The 13,865-nt window shown below is 43.1% G+C and overlaps 1 protein-coding gene across 1 annotated transcript; it reads right to left on the bottom strand.

The window, feature by feature from the left end:
• Positions 1-5,960: 5,960 nt before the first annotated feature.
• Positions 5,961-8,502, bottom strand: LOC106612059 (mediator of RNA polymerase II transcription subunit 7). Its single transcript, XM_014212876.2, has 2 exons — positions 8,227-8,502; positions 5,961-7,158 (listed from the first exon to the last, which is right to left on the bottom strand). Exon 2 carries the CDS (start codon positions 7,148-7,150, stop codon positions 6,392-6,394), a length of 759 nt encoding a protein of 252 aa, XP_014068351.1. The 5' UTR covers positions 7,151-7,158; positions 8,227-8,502; the 3' UTR covers positions 5,961-6,391.
• Positions 8,503-13,865: the final 5,363 nt, after the last annotated feature.

Raw genomic sequence — 13,865 nt, 5'->3', positions numbered from 1 at the left:
CTCTCTGTAGGCCATCTTGTTGTTGTTGGTAATCAGGCCTACTACTGACGTGTCGTCAGTGAACTTGGTGGAGTTGAAACTGTGTGAGGCCATGCAGTCGTGGGTATACAGGAGGGGACTGAGAACGCACCCTTGTGGGGTCCCAATGTTGAGGATCAGTGTGGATGAGGTAACGTTGCCTACCTTCATCACCTGGCCGAGACGTAGGGGAAAGCTGGGATGAAGTAACATGAGGTGAAAGTAGCTAACACATTCATTTTCTCAGATAACACAGAAGCTAGAATGAAGTAGTGAAACCCAGCACGTTCCTAAGTTTGGTTTTCATGAATTTTTATGACATAGACAATTTTGAATTTTTGTGGATGTGGAATCTAGTGGAAACCGTTTCTCATCTGCACACGGGCTTGAAAATCACTGCACCAGTTTAAGCTAGTCAGAGATACTTTTGAGGAGATGGGGAAACTCCATTGGAATCCTACTAATACCCATTAACACTCTTTGTATTCACACTGCCCTTGGACTCAACTCTTTTGCCAGTTCACTTCAACTATTTTGTTGTCTAGTCCTCTTTGCATTCACATTGCTATGTTTTGAAAAGAATCAAGATGTTTTTCCAACATTCAATCAAAGCACTATGTGCAGGACAAGCCATTTCATCTGAATGTGTTATCGGACAGCTAGATATACCTACTTACATTTTGGAAGCTAATAGATTGCATTTAGTCCCGTGTGGCTCAGTCGGTAGAGCATGGTGTTTGCAACGCCAGGGTTGTGGGTTCGATTCCCACGGGGGACCAGTACGGAAAAATGTATGAAATGTATGCATTCACTACTGTAAGTCGCTCATGGATAAGAGCGTCTGCTAAATGACTAAAATGTATAATGTAGTTAAAAGATGAGACATAGTAATTGTAATCAGAAGATACTATTAACATGTAAGTATTATTGCAGATTAAATAATGCTGTAATTGCAAATTGTATACCCAATTTAGACTACTGCCCCTTTAAGAGCTAGAACTGATTTTGTATTTTATGTTGTGATTCTCACCAAATAAGTTGGTGTCTTCTCACACTATTCAAACCCTACAATCGAATAAATAGCGTATGAGCTATTAGCCTATAGATCACATATTGCAAATAATTTGAACTAAAAGCTCCACACATTTTGGAATTTCTGTGCATCCTTGACAATCGCTAATCAATAGGCCTAACCAAAAACAGCACACCTTTTTTTTATGGCAGGGGAAACGGTGTTGTAGTAGTCTAGTGTGGCACCAATGCAGGAAGGTTTATGGCAGGGGAAACGATGTTGTTGTAGTCTAGTGTGTGGTCCAGGAATAATGACAAGCGGTCCTGGGGAGCTTTGTGTTCACATTCCGGACCACGGAATTCAAGTGAACCGAACTCGGACCACCTCTCGAGATGGTCTCAGTTCGGTTCGCTTTGGGGGCTCTTTTGTGGGGTTTGAGTTCCTTTGGAGTGTTCACACCGCATGAAAAATTAAGCGAACCAAGTTCACAAAAATTGTCTGAAAGGAACCAAGTGTGAAAACTCCCTTAGACTTCAGTGCGTTCCAGACAACTGGGAACTCAAGGAAAATAAGTTGAAGGTTAAATAAATACAAAATAAAAGGAAAGGAAAAAACTAACCCCGGCTGGGAAAAATCCTTTTGAACGGTCATCCAACTCGGGATTCCAAGTCCGGAACTCGGCATATATCTCGAGCTCTGATGTTCCCGACCTAAGATCAATGATGTCATGATTACACCTTGTTTTTTACGAGTTCCCAGTTGTCTTGAAAGCATCATCATACCCTGACTTTGAGAAGGAATTGCTTGACAATTAGCTTAGCAACCATGTGACACAGCATGACAACGTGAACTTGATTGGTCGACAGTCTGCTGGGTGGGGCGTTATGTTATATGGTTCTCCATTCATTGCCCAATTGGATTCCTATCTCCTCCTTACTCTAATATCTCTGAGCTAGGATCTGCAGAGTCGGTCTGTGCTATTCAATGGGACGTTCCTACCCCCATTGAAGTAGAAATGCAAAATCGTTAATGTTAAGGGTAGGTGTTAGGGTTACCCACTGGGCACACACTGGTTAAATCAACATTGTTTCCATGTCATGTCAATGATATTACGTTAAACCAACGGGGAATAGATGTTGAATTGACGTCTGTGCCCAGTGGTTAGGGTAGGGAGGTACCAAGGATTCCGCATAGCACTGACCCTGCTGAGTCACCAACAACTGGATGTTTTCTGGGGAAATGGAAAGAGAGCCTGTGACACAACTTTCAGACGTTAACAACAAATATTTGCATAAATAACCCAAGATAGACCATAGCCTGTCATTTTATATTTAACAATGGGAGCAAATGAATCATAGTGGGAAGAACAAGCAAGGAGGTGGGCAGAGCCAAGCACGAGCTAGTGAGATCCTATTGGTGCTTAATAGCATGTATTTGCAGAATGTCAGCCAAAATTCATCTTGCTTCATCTTCTTGGTCGTCACTAGTTACCACAGCCACAACGTCATAACCCTGCCTATTTCTCCAATTTCTCTTCTTCAATTTGGATTTTAAACCTAACCCTAAATTTAACCCTAACCACACTGCTAATCGTATGCCTAAACCTAACCTTAAATAAAGACCAAAAAGATCATTATTGTTTTCATGAATTTTGACTTTGTGGCCATGGTAACTAGTGGAAACCCCATCTTTTCCCACTGCGGGCCCTGGGCTTGCTCTCATCACCACATTTGGTGGTGAGTGGAAATGCCAACCGGATGCTTCAGATTTATACATCCAGTGAAACATCTGGCTCCTTGTTCTGTCTGTGTTAACAAAGCAGCACTCCATCTTAACTTCTCCACATTTACTGGATTGGTGGAACAGTGCAGAAGAGAACCTCCCCTGACAGGTTTTTTTCTTATCTTCAAGACCTCTGTGCCAGGGGTTGTCACTAATTACCACAGACACAAAGTAAAATTGGCTATCGTAAAAATGTATGAATTTTTGTTGTTGTTGCTATTTGATCTTAATTTAAGGTTAAGATTAGTCATAAGGTTAACAGTGTGGTTATGGTTAGGTTTAAAATCACATTTATGAAAATAATAGTAGAATTAGGCTGGGTTTATGACTTTGTGGCTGTGCGACCTGTGCAGTTGTCATGGGATCTAGTTTTAGGCATTTATTTTATGCCTGCAACTTTAGGTTAGTTCAAGCACCACCTTCACCCAATCTTGATTTGTCCAAATAATCAATGACGAAAACCCAAACCAGGAACTACTGCTGCTTGTAATCACATAATTCTTTGTGAGCCTTGACAGATTTTCACCATTTCATCTGTCCACAAGAGATTGTGCAACAAAAAACATATTTGAGTATTATTACAGCCTACTTAACATTTCTTTAACCCAACAAAGATGTGTTTTCTAATAGCAGAGCAGGCTAAATTGGCAACCATCCCCATGTAAACAGTTCTTCAGCCAGCTCCCCCTCCTCGTGCTACAGTAGTCTAAATAAAGCTGTAAACCCTCTGACCTTCCCCCCTTTGCTCTCCATGGCACAGGTAACAGCACGTCAGGGGTAGCCTAATATGGGTTTCGTCCCTGGTCCATCACAACACCATTTCAGTTTTTGGGTCAATCACTGTGCGTGTCTCTGGCCAAGATAAGGGTTGTTTCAAATGCCACCCTATTCTCTATATAGTGCACTGGTTTTGACCAGGGCTCTGCACTATGTAGGGAACATGAGATCTGGTCAAAAGTAGGCCAATAAGGCCATTTATTTAAAGACTGACACATCTAAACATAGTCAATCTGATGATACGGCTACCCAGCCTTTAGCCCAGATCAGCTGTGGCCAACTCTCCTCCTGGAAAGCTGAGCTAGCTATTTGGTGACCAGCTCTAACACATCTGATTTAGCTAATCAATTGGGTTCCTTAGGGCGTTGATTAGCTGGATCAGGGGTGTTAAAGTAATGTCGGAACAACAGCCTGCACACCTAGCATCTACAGTCGTGGCCAAAAGTTTTGTGAATGACACAAATATTCATTTTCAAAGTCTGCTGCCTCAGTTTGTATGATGGCAATTTGCATATACTCCAGAATGTTATGAAGAGAGATCAGATGAATTGCAAAGTCCCTCTTTGCCATGCAAATGAACTGAATCCCCCAAAAACATTTCCACTGCATTTCAGCCCTGCCACAAAAGGAAACTGACATCATGTCAGTGATTCTCTCGTTAACACAGGTGTGAGTGTTGACGAGGACAAGGCTGGAGATCACTCTGTAATGCTGATTGAGTTCGAATAACAGACTGGAAGCTTCAAAAGGAGGGTGGTGCTTGGAATCATTGTTCTTCCTCTGTCATCCATGGTTACCTGCAATGAAACACGTGCCGTCATCATTGCTTTGCACAAAAAGGGCTTCACAGGCAAGGATATTGCTGCCAGTAAGATTGCACCTAAATCAACCATTTATAAGATCATCAAGAACTTCAAGGAGAGCGGTTCAATTGTTGTGAAGAAGGCTTCAGGGCGCCCAAGAAAGTTCATCAAGCGCCAGGAAACTCCCCAGACCTTAATCCCATTGAGAACCTGTCGTCAAACCTCAAGAGGCGGGTGGACAAACAAAAACCCACAAATTCTGACAAACTCCAAGCATTGATTATGCAAGAATGGGCTGCCATCAGTCAGGATGTGGCCCAGAAGTTAATTGACAGCATGCCATGGCGGATTGTAGAGGTCTTGAAAAAGTTGGGTCAACACGGCAAATATTGACTCTTTGCATCAACTTCATGTAATTGTCAATAAAAGCCTTTGAGACTTATGAAATGCTTGTAATTATACTTCAGTATTCCATAGTAACATCTGACAAAAATATCTAAAGACACTGAGGCAGCAGACTTTGTGATTAATTAATATTTGTGTAATTCTCAAAACTTTTGGCCACGACTGTACAGACCCACATAATGCATCCCGTCTTTCATTGGCCACCTACCATTCATAATCATTCTGTCACTATAGCAACCACTTGAAAATGTAGGTCTCTCTGGTTTGAGAAGGAGTTTGATATCTGGGGCAGTAGTGTTAGGTAATGTATTGTGCTCCTGTTGAAATAATGCAGGCTTCACAGACATGTTGAATCAGAGATAGCAGTATCTAGGCTACTACATTACATACAGAAAAACAAACAAGGCAACTGTGTTTCCCAATGAGTTCAATAACAAAACATGTTTTCATAAAACAGGAATGGAAATTCAGATTCACATTTCACGGGTAGTGTTATGTCTGTCCTCATTAATCCAAACCGAACATAAATTCAAGGCCTGTATGTATGCCGTAGTCAGGAAATCTGAATCCACGTCGTGTGTCTCTGTTTATGGGACTAAAGTGCACTTATGCAAACCTTCGCTTACACAACCCAGGCCTGCCTGCAGTACTAGCTCATCCCATGTTGTGTAAGGATTCAATTTCCCTGTATGTCACCAACTATCTGTCTTCTAATAGGAGCTAAACACAGCCAATGAGCAAACTCACATTACTGCATGTTACATAGCACAGACCAAGCCTATACAACACTGATAACACGTTGGTAACTGTGAGAGTGCAGACAGAGCCAAGCGGTCTGTCAGTGTAGTCACCCCGGCCGTTTCCCCCACTAATGGTTCAGGTTAGGATTGGGGAAGCTGATACAACATCTTGTTGCTAGGGGAAACTTCATAAAAGAGTTGCACACTATGTAACTGCTCCCCACAATTAAATAGGTAAATCACCGATGTTTCAGCAACAGTGCCTACTTCAGGATACATGGCATTGTCTAAAAGTTGTTGATTTACCCGTTCAATTGTTGGGAGCATTTACATAGTGTTGAACTATTTTTAGACAGTTTAGGCTGCATTAATCAGCACCTCTACTAAATGTTTTGGGTGAAGAAAAAAAACGTATATAAATTGTTACCGGACTTAGAAATGACTTTATTAAAACTTTATCAAATTATGAATTTTAGTAGCATCTAAACCCCAATGATATCCCAAATGTCTCAACTCAAGGAAGGTGTGTCTTCATAGTCCATGACACATCATTTCAATAAAGCTTTGACTTAAGAAAAGATAATATAACTGCGGACAGCGTATGTGATCATAACTACATTAAGCATACAAAACAATTCAACCGAGACCAACGAAACAAACATAACGACCAGGAAAACCTATATTCAGCAAGGTGAATCATTTTGATTCTGAACGTTGCATATAGAAATATAATGAACAGAGTGGTCGATTCACTATTCTACACAGACAATCATTGCTCTACAGAACAATTTTTATATCTGAACGTTCATCATCGTTGCACCCTGCTGTAGAGACCCCAGCTCTAAACACAAAACTCAGGCGATCTCGTCGATAATATTACACATGGCAGCATCCTTGTCCAATACTCTGTCTTTCTTAGCAGCACCACCCATGCTTTTGTCCTGTTGTGACCCAACAGCCATACAGCTAGTCCCAGCCTCCTCCATGTCCATGGGTTCAGTCTTTAGCCTGGCGTCCAACCCCAACGCCCCTCCAATCCCAACACCCCTCGCCCCATCCCCTGCCCCACTCAAGCCCTCAGTCTGGGGTAGGTCATGGGGCAGTGAGGCCAGGCACCCCTGGATCATCTCCACCACCCTCTCCAGATGTTTCTGGAACCTCTCTGCAGTCTCCAGTCGCTGTCTCTTCTGCACTTCCATCATCACCCTCAGGGTCTCTCTGGCCTGGTGCGGACGGTACTCATTGATCAGATGGTGCATGTGGACAAACAACAGCTTCAGGTCCTCCAGCTTCTCCTCTCTCTTTATACTGCCAGGGCTCTTGATCAGGATGTCCAGGAGATCCAGGAAATTCACCAGGATGGACATGTTGAGCTTCTTGAGCTCCCGTTTGTGGTGGAACTGCATTGGGTGGAGCCGCTCGATGCCCTGGCTCTCCAGCGGTCGGATGATCAGGTCGTCGCACTGGAACTGGTTGCCGAACATCATGTAGGTGTCTCGGATGGGAGGAGGGGGTTTGGGGATGAGCCCCTTGCGGATGTTCTCGTCAGTGTACTCCTTGATGTACTGCATGGGAGGGGGAGGCAGGGCACTCACCTGCTGTGGTTCACCCATAGTGAGGCCTGGATAGAGGAAAATGAGATTACAGATGTATTATAGCCTACCATATTACTTAAACATCCTACTTGACCTTTTTAGCTGCATCGCCATTAAAAATAAACTGGGGAAAGAACAGATGCTATTATCCTGCTGATTAACAAAGAGGATGGCTCACCTCTTTATTTAGACAGTATAATCAAAGAATTATAATTCATAGGGTTTCCCCTATTAATCCGTGGTAATAGTTGCTAGCCATGTGAGTAGCCGCGCATGCGCCAAGAGGGGCAGCATCTAGCTGGCTAGCGTTGCTAACTTTAACGTTACAGTACCTAGGGCGGAGCACAGCTGGCTACGTTGTCTAAAACTAACCTTCTGGGCAAATGGCATTAATGCGCTAGCTAGAAGCCTACAGACGGCTTTTATTAGAAACATAAGCGAACAATCTAGCTAGCTACACTTAATGACGTTTTATCTTTGGTCGTCTTTCCTTCCAGTTCTCTGCTGCCAATGACTGGAACGAACTGCAAAAATCTCTGAAGCTGGAGACCCATATCTCCCTCACTAGCTTTAAGCACCAGCTGTCAGAGTAGTTCACTGCACCTGTACATAGCCCATCTGTAAACAGCCCATCTATCTACCTACCTCATCCCCATATTGTATTTATTTATCTTGCTCCTGTGCACCCCAGTATCTCTACTTGCACATTCATCTTCTGCACATCTACCATTCCAGTGTTTAATTCCTATATTGTAATTACTTCGCCACCATGGCCTATTTATTGTCTTAACTTACCTCGTTTGCACTCACTGTATATAGACTTTTCCTTTTCTTTTGTTCTACTGTATTTGACTGTTTTGTTCATTCCATATGTAACTCTGTGTTATTGTATGTGTCGCATTTGCAAATGAGAACTTGTTCTCAACTAGCCTACCTGGTTAAATAAAGGTGAAATAAAAATTATTTTCAGTTGATTCAGTCTCTAGCGAGCTAACGCGTTAGCTAGCTAACAGCCAGGAGTTAGATAGCAAACATGAGAGCTTGGCAGACTTGGAAGTCATTTCACGACAAAGGCAACAAAAGCTTAAACATACCTTTATATGGAGTCCTCAAGTACTGTATCTACCTACTATCAACTGAATTCACCACCACAATTATTGTTTTTCACAAAACATTTGTATGCGCTACGTCTCTTCTCGTTTCCCTTTCATGCCCCTGTCATCCTATCCCATTGGTTGGGTTTTTGCTTGACATCATTTGTTGGCGGTGCGGATTGGTGAGCTTCTCGACAGTAATGCGCGGTTTGATTGGTTATCGCAGACTGGGCCGACGTATTGTGGTAATATTTTAGATTTTCATCCATCAAATTTGTACAGTGTAACGTTTTGTAACAGAGTGGCGTAAGAGGTCAAAAGTGCGATGTTCAATCTTCCATAAATGAATGTCTCATTGTGATGGTCAACATACAGCTAACTGAGATAATGAAGGAAACACCAACATAAAGTGTCTTAAACGTCCAATACAGCTGTCTATATCTCATTATAAACTAGGTGGTTCGTTCCCTGAATGTTGATTGGCTGACAGACGAGGTACAGCGGACCTTACGACAAAACATGTATTTTTACTGCTCTAATTACTTTGGTAACCAGTTTATAATAGCAATAAGCAGTGGTGCTAAGTACTTAAGTATAAATACGTTAAAGTACTACTTAAGTAGTTTTATGGGATATCTGTACTTTACTATTTATATTTTTGACAACTTTTACTTCACTACATTCCTAAAGAAAATAATGTACTTTTTACTCCATATGTTTTTCCTGATACCAAAAGTACTCATTACATGTTGAATGCTTAACAGGACAGGAAAAAATTTCAATTTACGAACATATCAAGAGAACATCCCTGGTCATCCCTAATGCCTCTGATCTGGCAGACTCACTAAACACAAATGCTTCGTTTGGAATTATGTCTGAGTAGTGGAGTGTGCCCCTGGCTATCTGTAAAAAAAAAAAAAAAAATATTCAAATTGTTCTGTCTGGTTTGCTTTATACAAGCAATTTGAAAGGATTTATACTTTTACTTTTGATACTTAAGTATATTTTTGCAATTACATTTACATTTTTATTTTTTATTTTATTTCACCTTTATTTAACCAGTTAGGCAAGTTGAGAACAAATTCTCATTTACAATTGCGACCTGGCCAAGATAAAGCAAAGCAGTTTGACACACAACAACACAGAGTTACACATGGAGTAAAACAAACATACTATAGTATAGTAGAAAAATATAGTAGAAAATATAGTAGAAAAATAAGTCTATATACAAAGTGAGCAAATGAGGTGAGATAAGGGAGGTAAAGGCAAAAAAAAGGCCATGGTGGCGAAGTAAATACAATATAGCAAGTAAAACACTGGAATAGTAGCTTTGCAGTGGAAGAAAGTGCAAAGTAGAAATATAAATAATGGGGTGCAAAGGAGCTAAATAAACAAATACAGTAGGGGAAGAGGTAGTTCTTTTGGCTAACTTATAGATGGGCTATATACAGGTGCAGTAATCTGTGAGCTGCTCTGACAGCTGGTGCTTAAAGCTAGTGAGGGAGATAAATGTTTCCACTTTTAGAGATTTTTGTAGTTCGTTCCAGTCATTGGCAGCAGAGAACTGGAAGGAGAGGCGGCCGAAGGAGGAATTGGCTTTGGGGGTGTCCAGAGAGATATACCTGCTGGAGCGTGTGCTACAGGTGGGTGCTGCTATGGTGACCAGCGAGCTGAGATAAGGGGGAACTTTACCTAGCAGGGTCTTGTAGATAACCTGGAGCCAGTGGGTTTGGCGACGAGTATGAAGCGAGGGCCAGTCAACGAGAGCGTAACGGTCGCAGTGGTGTGTAGTATATGGGGCTTTGGTGACAAAACGGATGGCACTGTGATAGACTGCATCCAATGTATTGAGTAGGGTATTGGAGGCTATTTTGTAAATGACATCGCCGAAGTCGAAGATCGGTAGGATGGTCAGTTTTACGAGGGTATGTTTGGCAGAATGAGTGAAAGATGCTTTGTTTGCGAAATAGGAAGCCAATTCTAGATTTAACTTTGGATTGGAGATGTTTGATGTGAGTCTGAAAGGAGAGTTTACAGTTTACAGTCTAACCAGACACCTAGGTATTTGTAGTTGTCCACATATTCTAAGTCAGAACCGTCCAGAGTAGTGATGCTGGACGGGCGGGCAGGTGCAGGCAGCGATCGGTTGAAGAGCATGCATTTAGTTTTACTTGTATTTAGGAGCAGTTGGAGGCCACGGAAGGAGTGTTGTATGGCACTGAAGCTCATCTGGAGAGTAGTTAACACCGTGTCCAAAGAAGGGCCAGAAGTATACAGAATGGTGTCGTCTGCATAGAGGTGGATCAGAGCCTCACCAGCAGCAAGAGCGACATCATTGATGTATACAGAGAAGAGAGTCGGCCCACGAATTGAACCCTGTGGCACCCCCATAGTGACTGCCAGAGGCCCGGACAACAGGCCCTCCGATTTGACACACTGAACTCTATCAGAGAAGTAGTTGGTGAACCAGGCGAGGCAATCATTTGAGAAACCAAGGCTATTGAGTCTGCCGATGAGGATGTGGTGATTGACAGAGTCGAAAGCTTTGGCCAGGTCAATGAATACGGCTGCACAGTATTGTTTCTTATCGATGGCGGTTAAGATATCGTTTAGGACCTTGAGTGTGGCTGAGGTGCACCCATGACCAGCTCTGAAACCAGATTGCATAGCGGAGAAGGTGCGGTGGGATTCGAAATGGTCGGTAATCTGTTAATTGACTTGGCTTTCGAAGACTTTAGAAAGGCAGGGTAGGATAGATATAGGTCTGTAGCAGTTTGGGTCAAGAGTGTCCCCCCCTTTGAAGAGGGGGATGACCGCAGCTGCTTTCCAATCTTTGGGAATCTCTGACGACACGAAAGAGAGGTTGAACAGGCTAGTAATTGGGGTTGCAACAATTTCTGCAGATAATTTTAGAAAGAAAGGGTCCAGATTGTCTAGCCCGGCTGATTTGTAGGGGTCCAGATTTTGCAGCTCTTTCAGAACATCAGCTGACTGGATTTTGGAGAAGGAGAAATGGGGAAGGCTTGGGCAAGTTGCTGTGGGGGGTGCAGTGCTGTTGACCGGGGTAGGGGTAGCCAGGTGGAAAGCATGGCCAGCCGTAGAAAAATGCTTATTGAAATTCTCAATTATAGTGGATTTATCGGTGGTGACAGAGATTCCTATACTCAGTGCAGTGGGCAGCTGGGAGGAGGTGCTCTTATTCTCCAAGGACTTTAGTGTCCCAGAACTTTTTTGAGTTTGTGTTGCAGGAAGTACATTTCTGCTTGAAAAAGCTAGCATTGGCTCTTCTAACTGCCTGTGTATATTGGTTTCTAACTTCCCTGAAAAGTTGCATATCACGGGGGCTGTTCGATGCTAATGCAGAACGCCACAGGATGTTTTTGTGTTGGTTAAGGGCAGTCAGGTCTGGAGAGAACCAAGGGCTATATCTGTTCCTGGTTCTAAATTTCTTGAATGGGGCATGCTTATTTAAGATGGTGAGGAAGGCATTTTTAAACAATAACCAGGCATCCTCTACTGAAGGGATGAGGTCAATATCCTTCCAGGATACCCGGGCCAGGTCAATTAGAAAGGCCTGCTCGCTGAAGTGTTTCAGGGAGCGTTTGACAGTGATGAGTGGAGGTCGTTTGACCGTTGACCCATTACAGATGCAGGCAATGAGGCAGTGATCGCTGAGATCTTGGTTGAAAACAGCAGAGGTGTATTTAGAGGGCAAGTTGGTTAGGATGATATCTATGAGAGTGCCCGTGTTTACGGCTTTGGGGTTGTACCTGGTAGATTCATTGATAATTTGTGTGAGATTGAGGGCATCAAGCTTAGATTGTAGGATGGCTGGGGTGTTAAGCATGTCCCAGTTTAGGTCACCTATCAGCACGAGCTCTGAAGATAGATGGGGGGCAATCAGTTCACATATGGTGTCCAGAGCACAGCTGGGGGCAGAGGGTGGTCTATAGCAGGTGGCAACGGTGAGAGACTTGTTTTTAGAGAGGTGGATTTTTTTTTAAAGTAGAAGTTCAAATTGTTTGGGTACAGACCTGGATAGTAGGACAGAACTCTGCAGGCTATCTCTGCAGTAGATTGCAACACCGCCCCCTTTGGCCGTTCTATCTGAAAATGTTGTAGTTGGGGATGGAGATTTCAGAGTTTTTGGTGGTCTTCCTAAGCCAGGATTCAGACACGGCTAGGACATCTGGGTTGGCAGAGTGTGCTAAAGCAGTGAATAAAACAAACTTAGGGAGGAGGCTTCTAATTTTAACATGCATGAAACCGAGGCTATTACAGTTACAGAAGTCATCAAAAGAGAGCGCCTGGGGAATAGGAGTGGAGCTAGGCACTGCAGGGCCTGGATTCACCTCTATATCGCCAGAGGAGGAGTAGGATAAGGGTACGGCTAAAAGCTATGAGAATTGGTCGTCTAGGACATCCTGAACAGTGAGTAAAAGGAGCAGGTTTCTGGGGGTGATAAAATAGCTTCGAGGTATAATGTACAGACAAAGGTATGGTAGGATGTGAATACAGTGGAGGTAAACCTAGGCATTGAGTGATGATGAGAGACATATTATCTCTAGAAACATTATTGAAACCAGGTGATGTCATCGCATGTGTGGGTGGTGGAACTTTGGATAAGGTATAATGAGCAGGGCTAGAGGCTCTACAGTGAAATAAGCCAATAAACACTAACCAGAACAGCAATGGACAAGGCATATTGACATTAAGGAGAGGCATGCTTAGACAAGTGATCAAAAGGGTCCAGTGAGTAGTGAGGTCGGTTGTGGTCACGGCGATTCAGACAGCTAGCCAGGCCATGGGTAGCAAGTCAGAAGTTGGCAGAAGATGGTCTGTTTTTAGCCACCTCGTGCGTTTCCGTCGGTAGATTAGTGGGGTTCCGTGTGGTAGAGGGGACCAATCCAATTGGCAAAATAGTTATAGTGGCCCTGTCATAACTGTCGTAAGGAGAGGACCAAAACGCAGCAGGGACATGAATACTCATCTTCTTTTATTAGGGAAAGAAGGAAAAAACCAAAACGTATACAAAACACAAACAAACTAGACAGTCTTGTCATGCACACTCAGGAAAACCAGAAACAATCTCCCACAACACCAAACCAAACAATTACCCATATATAGGACTCTCAATCAGAGGCAACGAGAAAGCACCTGCCTCCAATTGAGAGTCCAACCCCCCATCAACCTAAACATAGACATACAACAAACCAGAAAGAACATAGACCAAAACCCGGAAATAATAAATCAAACACCCTACTACATAACTCACCACCCCGAACCACATAAACAAAATACCCTCTGCCACGTCCTGACCAAACTACAATAACAAATAACCCTTATACTGGTCAGGACGTGACAGGCCCAAGAAAATTGGCCGATAGACCTATTCAGATAGCAGCTGATAAGACAGCTAACGATTAGCTGGCCGCAGATGGGCGTTCAGGTTACGTCGTGACGGAGGGGCCAGTTGGATAACTCCCTCGGGCAGATAACGTCGATAGATAACGTCATGAAGGCCCGATGGGGCTCCGCATCGGCAGTAAAACGGGTCTGGATAGGTGATTGTAGCCCAGGAGTGGCTGATGGAACTCTTCATACATATACTTAAGTATATTTAAAACCAAATACCTTTA

The sequence above is a fragment of the Salmo salar genome, chromosome ssa09 (assembly GCF_905237065.1).
Source record: "Salmo salar chromosome ssa09, Ssal_v3.1, whole genome shotgun sequence".
Classification (NCBI taxonomy): domain Eukaryota; kingdom Metazoa; phylum Chordata; class Actinopteri; order Salmoniformes; family Salmonidae; genus Salmo; species Salmo salar.
This window is presented reverse-complemented; position numbering and strand designations above follow the sequence as displayed.